This window comes from Panthera pardus, unplaced genomic scaffold (genome assembly GCF_024362965.1).
Source record: "Panthera pardus isolate Hobbes unplaced genomic scaffold, ASM2436296v1 HiC_scaffold_27, whole genome shotgun sequence".
NCBI classification, from domain to species: Eukaryota; Metazoa; Chordata; class Mammalia; order Carnivora; family Felidae; genus Panthera; species Panthera pardus.
Window position 1 is genome coordinate 112,091,912 of NW_026526843.1, and position 16,622 is coordinate 112,108,533.

The 16,622-nt window shown below is 43.4% G+C and overlaps 1 protein-coding gene across 4 annotated transcripts in view; it reads left to right on the forward strand.

The window, feature by feature from the left end:
• Positions 1–16,622, forward strand: part of CTPS2 (CTP synthase 2) — a 106,086-nt gene that overhangs the window by 66,412 nt on the left and 23,052 nt on the right. For all 4 annotated transcript variants that reach the window (XM_019417989.2, XM_019417990.2, XM_019417987.2 and 1 more), the window contains one exon: positions 2,268–2,364. In XM_019417989.2, the coding sequence (XP_019273534.1) occupies positions 2,268–2,364 (97 nt within the window). The remainder of the gene's footprint in view (positions 1–2,267; positions 2,365–16,622) is intronic.

A 16,622-nucleotide genomic window follows, 5' to 3' on the forward strand; every position in this document is an offset into this window, starting at 1 on the left:
TACAGGAAGTAAGAGTGGATCGAACAACCAGAATACACCTCTAAGAAGCGGGGGTGGGGGGCGTTAGGGGGGTCATCGCTGTGCTCTTCCTACATGGTTCAGGTTGTCTTGAACTGCAGTGAAAATTGAGGCTGTGGTGGATAGCGCAATCTTATCTGCCTTTTCCTAGAAAATACATAAGGGGCTGGGCATTTATAAGCAGCTCAGCTTTGAGAACTGGAACCTAATGCCCTCTCTCACCTCACTCCAGTAATACTTAATCTAGCCATAATTAGCCAACCAGAGAAGATAGGAAAGAGATGTCAAGGTCTAGAGCACTTCAGAACTGAGCACTCCATCCAACAAGGGGAGTAATCAAGTTTTTTCTCCACCCCTTCCCCTCGGTGACTCTTGGAGTGCACTTGGGACGCAGGGTTCAGATGGCTCGGAAAGTTCTGGGGCGCTGATAAGATCATACAAGTTCTGGGAAAATTTTTACCTCAGGAAATTCTAGTTGTCCAGGTTTTCTATAGAGCACTACATGGCATTTAATGTGTGGGGGGAAAAACTGAAAGGTTTTATGAGAGGGAAACCTGAGCAGTTTCATGAGAACACGTTAACTTGCCCGACTGTAGTCTGTTCTAACAGCTTAACAAAACAATAGATGAAACAAAACCACGAGATCGTAGCAAACAGAACGGAAAAAACAGAGCAATGACTAACAAGAACAGTCTTTTCATAAAAATCATGTTTTGGAATTTCTATGAAGTAATCATAAAGATAAATCTGAAATTATTTGGTCTGAGTTCATTCATTTATTCATTCATTCATGCATGCATTCATTTAGTATATACCATGCGCCAGTCCCATATACGCAAGGGGCTGGGAATGCAATGTAAGGAGAGATAGCACTGCCCCAGCCCTCAAGGCTGTATAGTCTCACAGGCAAAGCACTCTACAGACATGAACAAGGGAAGTGCAGGGGTGGGGAGGGCAGAGATGGGGGTCCTCACTAGGCTATGGTGCCTGAGAATATAAACTCCTGTAGGAGTTCATGTTGGATAGTTGACCTAAGGTCTCAAGGTTGAGGATGGTTTCATTTAGGAAAAGAGGGTAGGGGAATGGGAGATGTTCTGGGCAGAGGAAACAGCATGTGCAGAGTTCTCATGGCAGGAGGGGAAAAGATGCACTGGAGGAAACGGAGGAAGGCCACCATGACCAGAGCTCAGGGTGTGAGGGGAAGGTCATGGGACATGGGGCTGGAGGGCGAGGCTGCACTGATATCATGCAGTCAAGGATTTCAAGCAGGAGAAATACCACAACTGCTTTGCCTGTAGTGTGCAGGGTGGACTGGGGTCACGTGAATGTGGAGCTCTGGCTATAGCCTGGGTTGAGGGGCTGTGGTTTGGGTGATGGTTGGAGCCATGGATGGATGCAGGAAGTCTGGAAGGGGTTAAATTGATAGGACTTGACAAATGAGAGATGAGGCATGAGGAAGAGGGAGAGATCCAGGGTGGTGCTCAAGTTTATGGCACAGAGAATGTGCTAGAATGGATAACGTTACCTTTTTTTTTTTTATTTTTTTAAAATTTTTTTTTTTTTCAATTTTTTTTATTTATTTTTTGGGACAGAGAGAGACAGAGCATGAACGGGGGAGGGGCAGAGAGAGAGGGAGACACAGAATCGGAAACAGGCTCCAGGCTCCGAGCCATCAGCCCAGAGCCTGACGCGGGGCTCGAACTCACAGACCGCGAGATCGTGACCTGGCTGAAGTCGGACGCTTAACCGACTGCGCCACCCAGGCGCCCCACCTTTTTTTTTTTTTTAAAGGAATCCTAAGGTTTTCTAGAAAAAAGTCTTTTTGGTGTACTTCTCCGTAAGGATGGACAGATTTGCTTATGGAGAATCTTTAGGGAATGAAATGGGCGGTAGGGGAGGGATGCAAATACCAAAGTGAGTGGCCCTAGAAGTCCAGAACTTGAAGTGTGAACATTGCTTGGAATTGACATCTTGAGTAATGACAGGTGGAAGGTCATAAAGACGGTCCTGACACATTTTGTACAAGTGATTTGAATGAAAGATTAGAACAGAGACGAAAAGGAAGCCTACTGTGAGGAGTGTGTAAAGCATGGCTGTATTTGAATAAGAAAATTGGAAGGAATTATCAGGTTTTATTGTCTAGGGAACATCCTTACCCAACCAACGATCGTTACTTTAAAAGTAAAGCTTGAAATTTGGGAAATTACATTTGTATAAATGGCAAAACCGGACTTGTTTTGTTTTCTAAGGTGATTGATATGCCCGAACACAACCCTGGCAATTTGGGAGGAACAATGAGACTGGGAATCAGAAGAACTGTTTTCAAAACTGAAAATTCAATATTAAGTAAGTGTCTACGATCGTTTATTCTCTCAGAGGTCGGGGCGGGTGGTTCGCGTGGCTCTGTGCAGACACAGCCGCAGTCAGAGTCCTCTGGAGCCCACGCCGCCCCTTCCACCTCTCCAGCTTCCTTTCCAGTAGCTCCAGGTGCTGTGACTCTTTATCCCACTGTCCCATTTGCCTTTGCTGCTCCTCCTGCTTTCCCCCTAGTCTCCCCGGAAGGCTTGGTAGAAAGCCTGTGAAGGCCCCTTCTTATTTGACCGCCACGACACCGGGCCCAGCGGGCTGCTCTGTGATTTACCGATGCTCCTGGAGATGACCTTGCACGGGGAGAGCCCTGATTCACCCACTTCTTTCCAAGCCACAGTTTTCTCCACTACAATGAAACCAGCTCCCTGTTTACTTCTTTGATGTCTGACTGGTGTCAGCTACTAATTTACAAACTTCTTAAGGAGTAGAGCAATTAAGTCTGAGAAGTATATTTCTCTGTTCCCCCAGCAGCTTTAGGTCGGGGAGAGGAAAATATGATGTGGCTTGCCATCTGATATTTGCTCATCTTTCACTCCCGATAAGGTTACTCTAATTTCTGTGGAACTTATTTTCATAGATTAACACATTATATAAGACTAACATAAAGCAAGAAAAACCCCAGAGCCCTGAATTCAGTTTAATAAAGACATCTTGAGTGCCTACTCTGTGCCATATGCACTGTGCTAGATTCTGCAGATACAGTAGTGCCCAGGACAAATATCAGCCCTGTCCTCCCTCCCCCAGGGCCTCAAAACAAGTGGAAGGAGTGTCATGAAAGGGAACATGAAAGGTGCTGAAAGGGCCGGAAGCAGGGGAAGGGAACCCAGGTATCTTGGGTGTCCAGCATCATTCCCATGAAGTTATAAGCATATCTTAGAAAAATGACTTCTTAACGAAGAATAAGACCAGAAATAGGAGTTCCTCCTTTATGGATGATAAACAGCTTCTTTTAATTTTTTTAAGTTTATTTTTTTTATAAAAAATTTTTTTTTCAACGTTTTTTATTTAGTTTTGGGACAGAGAGAGACATAGCATGAACGGGGGAGGGGCAGAGAGAGAGGGAGACACAGAATCGGAAACAGGCTTCAGGCTCCGAGCCATCAGCCCAGAGCCTGACACGGGGCTCGAACTCACGGACCGCGAGATCGTGACCTGGCTGAAGTCGGACGCTTAACCGACTGCGCCACCCAGGCGCCCCTAAGTTTATTTTTTTATTTGGGGGGGGAGGGGCACGGAGAGAGGGAGAGAGAGACTCCTAATCTGCACCGACACAGGACTTGATCCCATGAACCCGTGAGATCATGATCTGAGCCGAAATTAAGAGTCCCGCACTTAACCGACTGAGCCACCCAGGTGCCCCAGTGATAAACAGCTTCTAAGGAATATAAAGCTTCTTAGTAAGAATGAAATTTAAAAAAGAAAAGTTTCAAGGCACATTTCTTTACTCTCTCTGGATAAGAAACCATTGTTCTCTAAGTGACTTTTTTCTTTAAGAATATAAGAATTTTTTCTCTCTGTGGATATTAGTAGTGATTCTTCAGCTTTCAAATGTTTTCAAATACTTTGAAACTTTGTTCAAATAATTGCCTAAGAGACAAACAATGGTTAGTGAGAAAGTTAATGTTTTAGAATTGTATCTGTTTTATGTAAAAGATTCACTGCTAATTGTACTAAGCTTCTAAAAGAGAGCATTGTCTTCAAAATATTTTAAATTTTGATCTGTCTTGATAGAAATAAGACTGATTTAGGATTTGTTTTTCTTTACAGTAGGCATAAAAGTAATGTCGATGATTTTTATGAATCTTGAATACAACAAAGCTTTACAAAAGTAATGGGCTGACTAGAGAACAAAAATCCTTGCTTTTAATTAATATCTTTTGCCTACTTTGAAAAAAAATTGTAATAGCTTTATTGAGATATAATTTACATACCATACAATTCAACTACTAAAAGTATGTAGTTCACTGTTTTTTATTATATTCACAGAGTTGTACAACTACCACGACAGTCAATTTCTGAACATCTTTGTCACTTCAAAAAGAATCCCTGTTTCCTTTTAGCTATGGACCGGCCCCCCTCAGTCCTAAGCAACCATTAATCTACTGTCTCTACAGATTTGCCTGTTAGGAACACTTCATATAAGTGGAACCATATGACATATGACATTTTGTGTTTGGCTTATTTCATTTAGCATAATGTTTTAAGGTATATGTACATTGTAGCACGTATCAGCACTTCATTCCTTTTTAGGGCTGAACACTATTTCATTGTATGGTTAGACTACATTTTGTTGATATGTTCATCAGTTGATGGACATTTGGGTTGTTTCCGTGCCTGCCTTAATTTTTTTTTAAAAGTCTATTTTATTTATTTTGGAAGAGGGAGAGAGAGAGTGCAAGAGCAGGGGAGGGGCACAGAGAGAAAGGGAGAGAGAATCCCAGGGAGGCTTCTCGCTGTCAGCGCAGAGCTGGACGCAGGGCTCAAACTCATCAACCATGAGATCATGACCTGAGCCGAAATCAAGAGTCCAACGCTTAACTGACTGAGCCACCCAGGCGCCCCAGGCCTGCCCTTAAATTTAAACTGTGCTTCATAGTTTGCAAATGTCATATGAGTGTGTGAACCTGTGAGCCTCAGGATGCATAAGGTTTTGCCCTTGCACTTGTGTCGTGTTGGAGATGAGAGATACGAATACGACCACTGGCCATGGCTGTATTGAGTGTCATAAAAATATAAAAACAAATAGCACCATAGTATCTTGTGGATTTCTTCCCCCTAATTGGCATATTTCTTTTGCAGCATTTTTTCTCTAGTCAGCCCATTACTTTTGTAAGGCTCCCCCCACAGCCCCCTCATCAGCATATTTCTGCAAAATGGAACAAAATACATTTGCTTACATTGCTTCTGAAAATAATTTATAGTTTTGATGGAAAGCATTTGATGCTATTCATTCATTATTTAAATTTGATTTATGGGCCTGTGATTGCAGTGCTCTGGGTCGAATGGAAAAACAGAAAAGTAAAGGTTTATTTTTGTTGTTGTTGTTTTGTTTTGTTTTGTTTTGTTTTTTAGTAAAAGAGAATACTTTGGAATAGGACCAGAGCCTAAAGATATTGGTGGACACAAAGGCTGGATTACTAAAGTGATTCTGATTTTTATATTCATCAGGAACAAATTCCTTTTTTTTCTTAGAGTCCTTAGTTCCCTAAGGTTCATGAAAACTAGGAATTTGATTTTTCTTTTTTCTTTTTTTTAACCACTTTATTGAGGCATGATTGACATACAAACAGCCATACATATTTCATGTATGCAGCGAGATGAGTTGAATTTGAGTTTTTGGAAGTGGAGACTATAGGTATAAATTGATTTGGACCAAAGTACTACTAATCATCATTTGCTCTATTTGTAAGAATTGTGTTCCCAGAGGTTCACTCCTGTCCTGCGTTCTGTATGTGTGTGTTGTCCTTGTCTACAAAGGCTTTTGCTTATTAAAGGACTAATGACAGTGTGGGGGGAAATTATCAAAGCTGGTTCAAAGGTCTTCACAAACAAGATATTTTTCTAGACTGCATTTCTCTAACACTTCACCTAAGTATTAATTGCATATTCATGATCTTTTCTTTTCTTTAAATGTTTATTTATCTTGAGAGAGAGAGAGCACGTGCAAGCAGGGGAGGAACAGAGGGAGAGGGAGAGAGAGAGTCCTAAGCAGGCTCTATGCTGTCAGCACTGAGCCCGATGTGGAGATCGAACCCATGAACCGTGAGATGATGATCTGAGCTGAAATCAAGAGTCAGATGCTTAACTGACTGAGCCACCCAGGTGCCCCTACTGATTCATTTCTTATTTCTAAACACTTCAGGATGTTTCCAGCATTTTGTTAGAAAAAATGGTAATGTGTACATCTTGACACAGTGTTTATGTTCTTTTGATTGTTTCCTTAGAATAGATTTCCAGGACTCGGACTATTAGGTCAAAGGGTGTGAACACATTTATGACTGATAATTCTGCCAGATTGTTTGATGGAAGAGGTGAACCAGTTCATAATGATGTGAACTACACTGTACTGTTCTTGCTTTCTCTAATCGCTTTGCTAGTGTTTTTATCATTTGTCTTTTTGCTTTATTAGCAGAACAAAAAGGACCCTTTATTATTGTACTTTATGTTGCATTTCTTTTCATTACTACATTTCTTTTTCATTTTCTTTCCATTACTACATTACTGCATTTCTTTCCACTACAAAGTGGAAAGTTCCCCCACCCCAAAATGTTGGTTTATTTGTGTATATGCTGTCCGTGTTCCCATCAACACTTAAACATGGGAAGGGAGAGATCTACGAGCCCAAAGTCTATTACCTAAATGGTCTAAACCAGAGGTTAATAAACTTTTTCTGTTAAAGCCCAGAGAGTAAATATTTTCAGCTTTGGGGTCACACGATCTTTGATGTAACTGCTCAACTCTGCCATTGTAGTGTAAAAGCAGCCAGAGGCACATATGTAAAGGAACAAGTGTGGCTGTGTGCCAGCATACCTTTATTTATGGGGGCTGAAATGTGAATTTCATGTAATTTTAATGCATCATGAAATATTCTTTCGATTTTTTTCTTCCACGCATTTGAAAATGTAAAAACCATTCTTCATTCGAGGGTTGAACATAGTCAGGGGATTCCTGGTTTGCCTCGGAGTTGCCATGGCTTGCCAAATCCTAGTCTATACCAAGAAGCACAGGCCGAACGTGGTGTAAGGCCCAGGCAGTAAGGCTGTTACCCTCCTGGAAAGTACTCAGGGTATCTCCCCACTTGTCTGCTTGCCTGCCTAAATATACCACGTAGTGACAGGATAAGGCTCATGGTCAGTGGGTGGTCAGAACAGGCCTGGACCACTCTTCTCACATAGTTTCTAGTCTTCTACTGGAATGGGTGGCCCTGACCTCACAGCCCACCACTATAATCACTCTCCAAAATGCAACTCCTAAAGCACGCATTTTAGGGTGCCCGGGTGGCTCAGTCACTTGAGCGTTGGACTCTTGATTTGGGCTCAGATCATGATCTCACAGTTTGTGAGATTGAGCCCTGCGTCCGGCTCTGCGCTGACAGCTCGAAGCCTGCTTGGGATTCTCTCTCTCCCTCTTTCTCTGCTCCTCACTCACTCACTCTCTCTCTCTCTCTCTCTAAATAAATAAGTAAACTTAAAAAAATGTTAAAAAAAACATGCATCTTACCACTGGTGAATTCATTAAACAGCTCTACTTACCCTTCAGATCTGTAGATTTCATTGCATGTAAATTACATACCCTCAATTTTTCTTTTTTTTAAATTTTTTTAACGTTTATTTATTATTGAGAGACAGAGAGACACAGAGTGTGAGCAGGGGAGGGGTAGAGAGAGGGGGAGACACGGAATCCGAAGTGGGCTCCAGGCTTCAAGCTGTCAGCACAGAGCCCGACGCGGGGCTCGAACTCACAAACCACGACCCGAGCCGAAGTCGGACGCTTAGCCAACTGAGCCACCCAGGCGCCTCACACCCTCAATTTTTCAAAACCACATTTTGTCTCAATACATAGATGGCAGGACTTGTCTCACAGTGACATGCTTACTTGGTTGATTAACTCATTAGATGACACCTGAAAAGCAGGGCGAGATGGTGCAGAGCAGGTTAAGTATTAAGTGGAGTGCTTTGAAGAGTGAGAAATCAAAAATGAGGCATGACTGGAGATGGAGTGGGTCAGGCTCAGGTGAGAGAGGAACCAGGGAAAGCACCAGGGAACTTTTTTATGAGAGGGTTTTAAGACTCCAAAAATAAACTTTATCGTTTTGCTTGTGGCTCTCAACTGAGTGTGAGAGATGGGGACGTAGTAAAATACAAAGCAATTCAGACAAGGTTCAGAGCTCATTAAGGGGACGGCTGACAACTTGTTTGATGGTTATAGTTTCCAAAATATTACCGTCCCCAGGCTTCATTTTTTTAGCCAGGTCCCAGATATGTTGCTGAGGCATCCAGGAAAGGGAGCATGTCTTTGTGCTAAGTGTGTTCTTCAAACCAAACTGCCACCTACCAGAAAGAACGTGCTTTTTGGACCGTGCAGGTAGCATGTTTTAATACTGCACAATCTGGGGGGCGTCCGGGTGGCTCAATCCGTTGAGCATCCAACTCTTGGTTTCAGCTCAGGTCAGGCTCTCACAGTTCGTGGGATGGAGCCCCGCATCGGGCTCCGAGCTGACAAGGAGCCTGCTTGGGATTCTATCACCCCACCCCACCCCTCACTCTCTGTCCCCCTCCCCCACTCTCTCTCAAAATAAATAAATAAACTTTAAAAACTACTGCACAATCTGGTGTGTGTATGCACTGGTGGGGATGCTAGAGTAGACTCAGTTTAAAGCAATCCCGTATTTGATGTGCAATTTGAGAAACTCTGTTCTCCAAACCAACACCCAAATGGTCAGGGAGCCCTTGGTTTTAGAAACAGGAATGCTGTAGGAGTGGAAGGGTGCAGAGCAGACCTGAGCACTTGAGGTGGGGTGGGGGGTGCGGGCAGAGGAGGGAAAGGGCCACCCCATGAGCACAGTGCTGGTCGTTGGGGTCGTTAAAAGCAAGTGGATGATGGGATGCCTGGGTGGCTCAGTCGTTTAAGCGTCCGACTTCTGCTTAGGTCATGATCTCACAGTTCGTGGGTTCGAGCCCCACATCGGGCTGTGTGCTGACAGCTCAGAGCCTGGAGCCTGCTCAGATTGTGTCTCCCTCTCTCTCCGCTCCTCCCCCACTCACGCTCTGTCTCTCTTTCTCTCTCTCTCTCTCTCAAAAATAAATAAACATTAAAAAAGTTTTTTAAAAAGCCAGTGGCTGCCATTTTGCCCTGTAGGGGTGTCCAGTGCAGTGGAGAATGTGGCACATTTTGAGAGGAATTAGAAGCCCTCTGCAGTGCAGTCTATCCAGCTGGAGACCAGGTCCTGGTGATTTCCCATCACAATTCTGAGAAGATGACCCTCATCGTCAGGGCAGATGACAAGGGACGGTGAGACTTGACACAGCTGTGTCAAGCTCCTGAGCATGATGTTGGCAGCAAGTGGAAATTGAGTGCTTTAGGAACAGACTCACTTCCTTTTGGGGATCTTCTTTGCATTTCGTCAGGATGAGGAGGAGGGCTTGACTAAAATGCTTGGCCCTGCTTCACTCTAAGGGAAAAAAAGGTTTTGTTCGGAGAGAACAGGCAACAGGCCAACCAGGAAGTGTTGAGTGAGTGCCCGCATTAAGGATCTGGGCTAAATACGTGGCCTTGAAGATACAGAGTGGTCAATCTCCAATTTGAAAGCACTGAAAGGCAAGGGGATAAGGTGGAACAAATTTTCACCGGCTAGACAAATTGCTTTTGCTTTCTTATCTCTTATCAAGGCATTGATAGAGAAAAACAGCTTCTAGTTCCTGGTGTGGTTAGATTGTTAGGAGGTTTAGGAAAATAATCACGCCATACAAAAAGCTTTGGCTCGGTTAATGAGGTGATTTACAAAACAATCTAAAAGAAGTCACCCGGGATTTAGGGACGTTGCAAGTCCATGGCACGGTAATTTGTCGTGCTGAGACCAATGGGAGCATGCCAGCTGGCGAGCCTCGCTGCCTCCCTGCTGGTGGTCCACGCTGCCGGGTAGCTCTCTCCCCTGCTCCTTCCTGCCTTTTGCTGGGGAAACCATTCGCTAGCGTGTTTGTGGATATGGGGACTCACAGGTCTGGGACACAACAACAGAAGGCATTTATGTGACCCTTACTGGACTGGCTCTGTGCCCAGCACTTCACCCATGGGAACCAGTGGAGAGGCTAACAGCCCCGCTGCAGGAGCCACACTGCCCCATCGGAGGCCCCCCCAGCCCCAGCTCTCAGTACCTGGCTGTGTAGGTGCTTACACTACAGTTTCTGCATCTGCAAAACGGACATCAGAATGCCTCCTGCCTCAGGGGGTTCTTCTGAGGGTTAAATCAGTTATGCATGTGGGTCCTTCAGTGCCCGGCACAGAAAAGGCGCTATTTCAGTGTGGCTGTTAGGATCGTTAACGTGAAGGGGGTATTGTCAATATAAGACCTGCATGTCTCTCAAAGTTCTGGATATGACCTAATATATATTTTTTAATGTTTATTTATTTTGAGAGGAGGGGACAGAAAGAGAGAGAGAGACAGAGAGACAGAGAGACAGTGTGATTGGGGGAAGGGCAGAGAGAGACACACACACAGAATCCGAAGCAGGCTGCAGGCTCTGAGCTGTCAGCTGAGAGTCAGAGGCTTAACCGACTGAGCCACCCAGGCACCCCTGGGTATGACCCAGTATTAAGAATGGGGGGCCCCACTACTGGTATAGCCACTGTGGGAAACAGTATGGACGTTCCTCAAAAAAAATTAAAAATAGAAATACTATATGATCTAGTAATTCCACTACTGGGAATTTACCCAAGGAAAATGAAAACACTAATTCAAAAAAATATATATACACCCCTATGTTTCTTGCAGCATTATTTACAATAGCCAAGATATGGAAGCAACCTAAGTGTCCATCAACGGATGAATGCCGAAAGAAGCTGTGGTACATTTACACAGTGGAATATTACTCAGCCGTAAAAAGGATGAGATCTTGTCGTTTGCAGCAATATGGATGGACCTAGAGGGCATTATGCTAAGTGAGATAAGTCAGACTGAAAAAGACAAATACCATATGATTTCACTCACAATGTGGAATCTAAAAAAACCCAAAACAAATGAATAAACAAATGAAAAGCAGAATCCAGACCTATAAATACAGAGAACAAACTGATGGTTGCCAGAGAGGATGGGGTGAGGGGTTGGGGAAAATGGGTGAAGGGGAGTGGGAGATACTGGCTTCCAGTTATGGAGTAAGTAAGTTATGGGAATAAAAAGTATAGGGCATATATATATAGTCAATGGTGAGTGAGTCAATGTGGTGAGCACAGCATAACATAGAGATACTGAATCATTATGTTGTACACCTGAAACGAATATAACATCGTATTTCAACTATACTCCAATTAAAAAAAATTTTTAATGAATATACAAAAAAAAAAAAAAAAAAGAATGGGGTCCCGCGATGGCAGTGGGAGGGGAGAAGCAGTGAGCCTAGGGTGAGGACGAGCAGACCTCCCCGTCGTTCTAGTCTCTCTGCTTCCCACCTGCTAATATGGACTAGCAGAAGCATAAAGAAAAATCTAAGAAAAGAGATGTTAAAAATAGGATAAGAATACTAAGTCGGGTGGAGGGGAAGAGATTCGAGCAAGGAAAAAACTGTAGAGTTAAAGGCAAGGAATCACATTTCAAAAATAGAAAATTAGCATTTTTATAGTAGCAAATTGAGGTAAAAGATCATGAAAAACAAAACTAGGGAAAGAGGAGGAGTTTAGATACTTAAAAGAAATGAGATGTTTTATAAAAACTAAGGAAGCGGTGTAGTAAAATCTAAAAGTAATAAGTAAAGAAGGACAAAGATAGTAGCTGGCCCTAACTGCACACTTTCTAAGCATCAGTAATTAGGACGTCATGCGCATGATTTCAGTTATTTGTTTCAACACCCCTAGGACCCAGGCGAATTTTGCACGAGAGAGAAAGGCATCTTAGCCAGGTTATTTGTTAGAAAGTCACTCAGCTGATTTCTGAGCCTGAGCTCTTGACCACCTCACTATACCAAATGGCTGGACCTTAATTAAAGGGGGAATAGAAACACCCAAACAGCTTGCGGAGCTGAAAGCTGCCTTGTGCTGAGAGACCCAGGACAGGATTCCACAGCTTTCCGGAGTGTCTTGTGAAAGGAGAGCAGGGAGAGCAGGAAATGTAGACCCCACTCTGGCTTCTGAAAGCCAGTCTGAAACCACACGCTTGGCTTGAGGAGGGACACACACACTGAATCAACATAGGGCTGAGCAGCTGGGCCAGTAGAACTGGGCTGGGAATGTAAATGAGTCAAACAGCCAGGTATAAGAGATGCCACAGCTTAAGCTCAACAATCAGTGGCAGCTAAATCAGGCCTTAGAGTCAGAGAGGCAGTAGGGAGTGGTGGGGACTGGGGCAAATTGACAAGGACTTGATCCATCAAAGGAGTAACTGCTAAAACTGATAGTCACATGAAGGACTGTGCATTCACTGTTGCCAGTCGTCTAAATTTTCAACAGAATCTGGAAATCTGGAGTTTCATGAGAAATCTCATGGTTTCTAAATGTTGGCAACGTATTTAAAGTTTTAAAACACCGTGTGTCCGCCAACACTATGCAAGCCAAACACACCACATATCCACACCCTGAACAACCTCTTCGTTGGACAAATACCAGCAAACACTTGCACGTACACAGAGAGTTCTAGCTCCTGGTAGTGCCTAATTAGCACAGGGCATGGTTCTGGGCAGTCTTCGAAGTGACTCCAATTAAGACACTCGTGCAGCAGTTAAAAGCTATTTGTGCAAAGGCAAGGCAGTACTGTCAAGAGGAAAGAGGTAACAAAACCCATCAGGTAGCGATTTTACCTTTTGTCCATGCCATGGGTGATTTCCTCTAGCCCCCTGGAAATAGGAGCTGTGGAGCCCAGGTGAAAGGGAAGGATCAGAAGGTACAGAATGCGGGTCAACAGCATATGGGTGATGGCTTTTAGGAGTGAAAGTGGGGGAAGAAGGGAGGGTACAGCTCTGGGCAGGTGTCTCCAGTTGAGGATAAACAGCTAGTAAACGGGGCCAGCAGAAGGCACAGAAGAACAGAGGTCACAGATGGGGAAAGGGGGAGTTACTGTGGTCCCAACTGAAGACAGATCTGCTGGGTTTTTGAGAGCAGTTCAGTAAGATAGGTTGCAAACAATGCGGATGGGAGGTTTGGATAAAGGGGAAGTTAGGGGAAGAGGGAATGGTGGGGGCAAGAATGGGGCTGTATAAATTTCAGTTTTAAAAATTTTAATTGTGGGGGTACCTGGGTGGCTCAGTCAGTTAAGCGTCCGAGTCTTGATTTTGGCTCAGGTCACGGTCTCGAGGTTCCTGGGATCGAGCCCCAAGTTGGGCTCTGCTCTGACAATGTGGAACCTGCTTGGGAATCTCTCCCTCTGTCTCCTTCCCCTGCTTGTGATCCCTCTGTCCCTCTTGCTCTGTCTCAAAATAAAGAAATAAACTTAAAAAATACTTTAATTGTGGTAAAATACGTGTAACATAAAATTTACCATCTTAACATTTTTACGTGTGCAGTTCAATAGTATTAAGGATATTTACATTACTGTGCATCCAATCTCCAGAACTTTTTTATCTTGCAAAACTGAAACTCTGTACCCATTTAACAACTTCCTATTCCCCCTGCCTGCAGCCCTTAGCAACCACGGTTCTACTTTCTGTCTCCATGAATTTGACTACTCTAGGGACCTCGTACAAGTGGAATCATCCAGAATTTGTCTTTCTGTGGCTGGCTTATTTCACTTGGTGTAATAGCCTCAAGGTTTATCCATGTTGTAGCATGGTCAGAAATTCCTTCCTATTTAAGGCTGAATGATATTGCATTGTATGTATGGACCGTTTTTGTGTATCCATTTTTCTGGCCATAGACATTTGGTTTCCTTCACCTTTTGGCTTTATATAGCTTTTTGGAAGGGGGAAATTTTGGCTCTGAAAAGGAGCGAAAAATAACTCAGGTTCAGTTGCTAGGATTACTAACACGAGAGCGGGAGTGGGCAGGATCATGCATAGATTAAGAATATATTTTGGGGGCACCTGGATGGCTCAGTTGGTTAAGCCACTGACTTTAGCTCAGGTCATGATCTCGCGGTTTGTGAGTTTGAGCCCCACGTCGGGCTCTGTGCTGACAGATTGGAGCCTGGAGCCTGCTTCGAGTTCTGTGTCTCCCTCTCTCTCTGCCCCTCCCCTGCTCACACTCTGTCTCTGTCTCTGTCTCTCTCTCAAAAATAAATAAACATTTTAAAAAATTAAAAAAAAAAAAAAGAATATATTATGTATCGGGGCGCCTGGGTGGCTCAGTCACTTAAGCGTCGGACTGTTGGTTTTGGCTCAGGTCATGATCTCAATGTTTGTGAGTTTGAGGGCAGAGACTGCTTGGGATTTTCTCTCTCCCTGTCTCACTGTCTCTCCCCTGCTCGTGCACCCTCTCTCTCTCAAGAAAGAAGGGAAGAAAGAGGGAAAAAATAATATGTATGAGACAGAATTTACCCAGTAGCTAATTAGAGAAGGAGATGGTGTAAATTGGCAAAGTGTTTTTGTTTCTGAGAAACCTATTGTACTTATTATTGGTGTCTTGCTGCCTATGTTGGGAGCATTTTATGGGTTTTAAGACTTTTATCAGTTGCTTTTCTCTAAAGCTTTGCTGGCACTTGGTTCTTTAAAAAAATTTTTTTTAATGTTTATTTTTGAGAGAGAGACAGACAGAGCATGAGTGGGGGATGGGCAGAGTGAGAGGGGGTACCCAGAATCAGGCTCCAGGCTCTGAACTGTCAGCACAGAGCCCGACATGGGGCTCGGACTCAAGAGCCACAAGATCATGACCTGAGCCGAAGTTGGACGCTCAACAGACTGAGCCACCCAGGCGCCTAACTTCTTAAGTGAACCTTAACCTTATGTGCACTTAATCTCTGTTGCATTTGATTTTTTTAATGTGTATGTTATTTTTGAGAGAGCGAGAGCGAGCATGAGCTGGGGAGGGGCAGAGAGGAGACAGAGGGTCCAAAGCAGGCTCTGCACTGACAGCACAGAGCCCAATGTGGGGCCCGAACACATGAACCACAAGACCATGACCTCAGGTCAAGTCAGATGCTTAACCGACTGAGCCACCCAGGTGCTCCTGTGTTGCATTTGATTTTGTCTCCAGAAAGACTAGAATTGAAAGGAAGGCTGTTGTTTTGTGGAGGGTTTCCCCTGTGGCCAAGATCATGCCATGGTGTGTGTGCGCTTGATAAATCCATCTGGAGAACCGCTCTTCATAACATGGTGTCTCTACCCCTCAGTCTTTTCACTCCACACCTAGATACCCTCCACATTCAGCAGCAGCTAGCATCTTGCCTTGTCATTGACTGTCCTCCTACAGCACTTTCAGTGACAGTGTGGATCAGTGGTTCCTAGCCCGGAACGCACAGGGAGGAGGCACTTTGTAAAAACCCATATGCCCAGGCACTCTCCTGAGAGTAACCAAATCAGAATCCCTGGGGCGGGGCCCCAGAATGAGCATTCTTGGTTTGATTTTGTTTTTAAGGTGTTTTCTTTTTCTTTCTTTCTTTCTTTCTTTCTTTCTTTCTTTCTTTCTTTCTTTCTTTCTTTCAAGATTTTATGTTAAGTAATCTCTACACCCAATGTGGGGCTGGAACTCACAACCCAGAGATCAAGAGTCCTATGCTCCACTGACTGAGTCAGCCTGTGCCCTGTAAGGTTTCAAATAGAATTGGACTGCTAAGATCCTGAGCTGATTCTCAACATATAGTTTTAAAGGAAATTTTAATTTTTTTCATGGATATGGCAAAGGATTAGTTTTGTTAATTCGTTCTTGACAGATTTGTAAGCCACTGGGAAAGAATTTGAATGCAAAAAACAGTATTTCCAAAGTTCTGAAACCATATTTCATCATATCGCCTGTATATATATTTCTCCCCTATATATATACATATATATATACACACATATATATATATACACATATATATATATATACACATGTACATATATACACATGTATATATATACACATGTATATATATACACATATATATATATATATATATATATGAGAGAGAAAGAATGCTTCATTCATTAAACAAATATTTATTGGTTACCTGCTTATGTGCTAGACACTGGTTATAAGAATTGAAGGGACAAGTCCCCATCATGTCCATCATCTTCCTGCTTGGATTTCCTAGTCTAGAGATAACAATAGCAATCACATGATTTACTTACAACAGCCCTATGAAATAGGACTATTGTAATTCCCATTTTACAGATGAGGAAGCTGGGGCAGAGAGGTGAAATAATTTGCCCAAGCCACACATTACGCATTAAATGGCATAGAGGACTGGTGCAGTCTCTGTTGCAACTATTCCACGCTGCCATTCTAGAGGGAGAGCAAGCCTAGACAATACATAAATGAAGGGGCGTGGCTTTCCCAATAAAACTTTATTTATAAAAGCATATATATAAATATATATAATGCCTTATATCGTAATGTGGAGATTTTTGCCATTTTCCTCACCATCTGTCAACATTGGCAGGCTCTGTTATTGGATT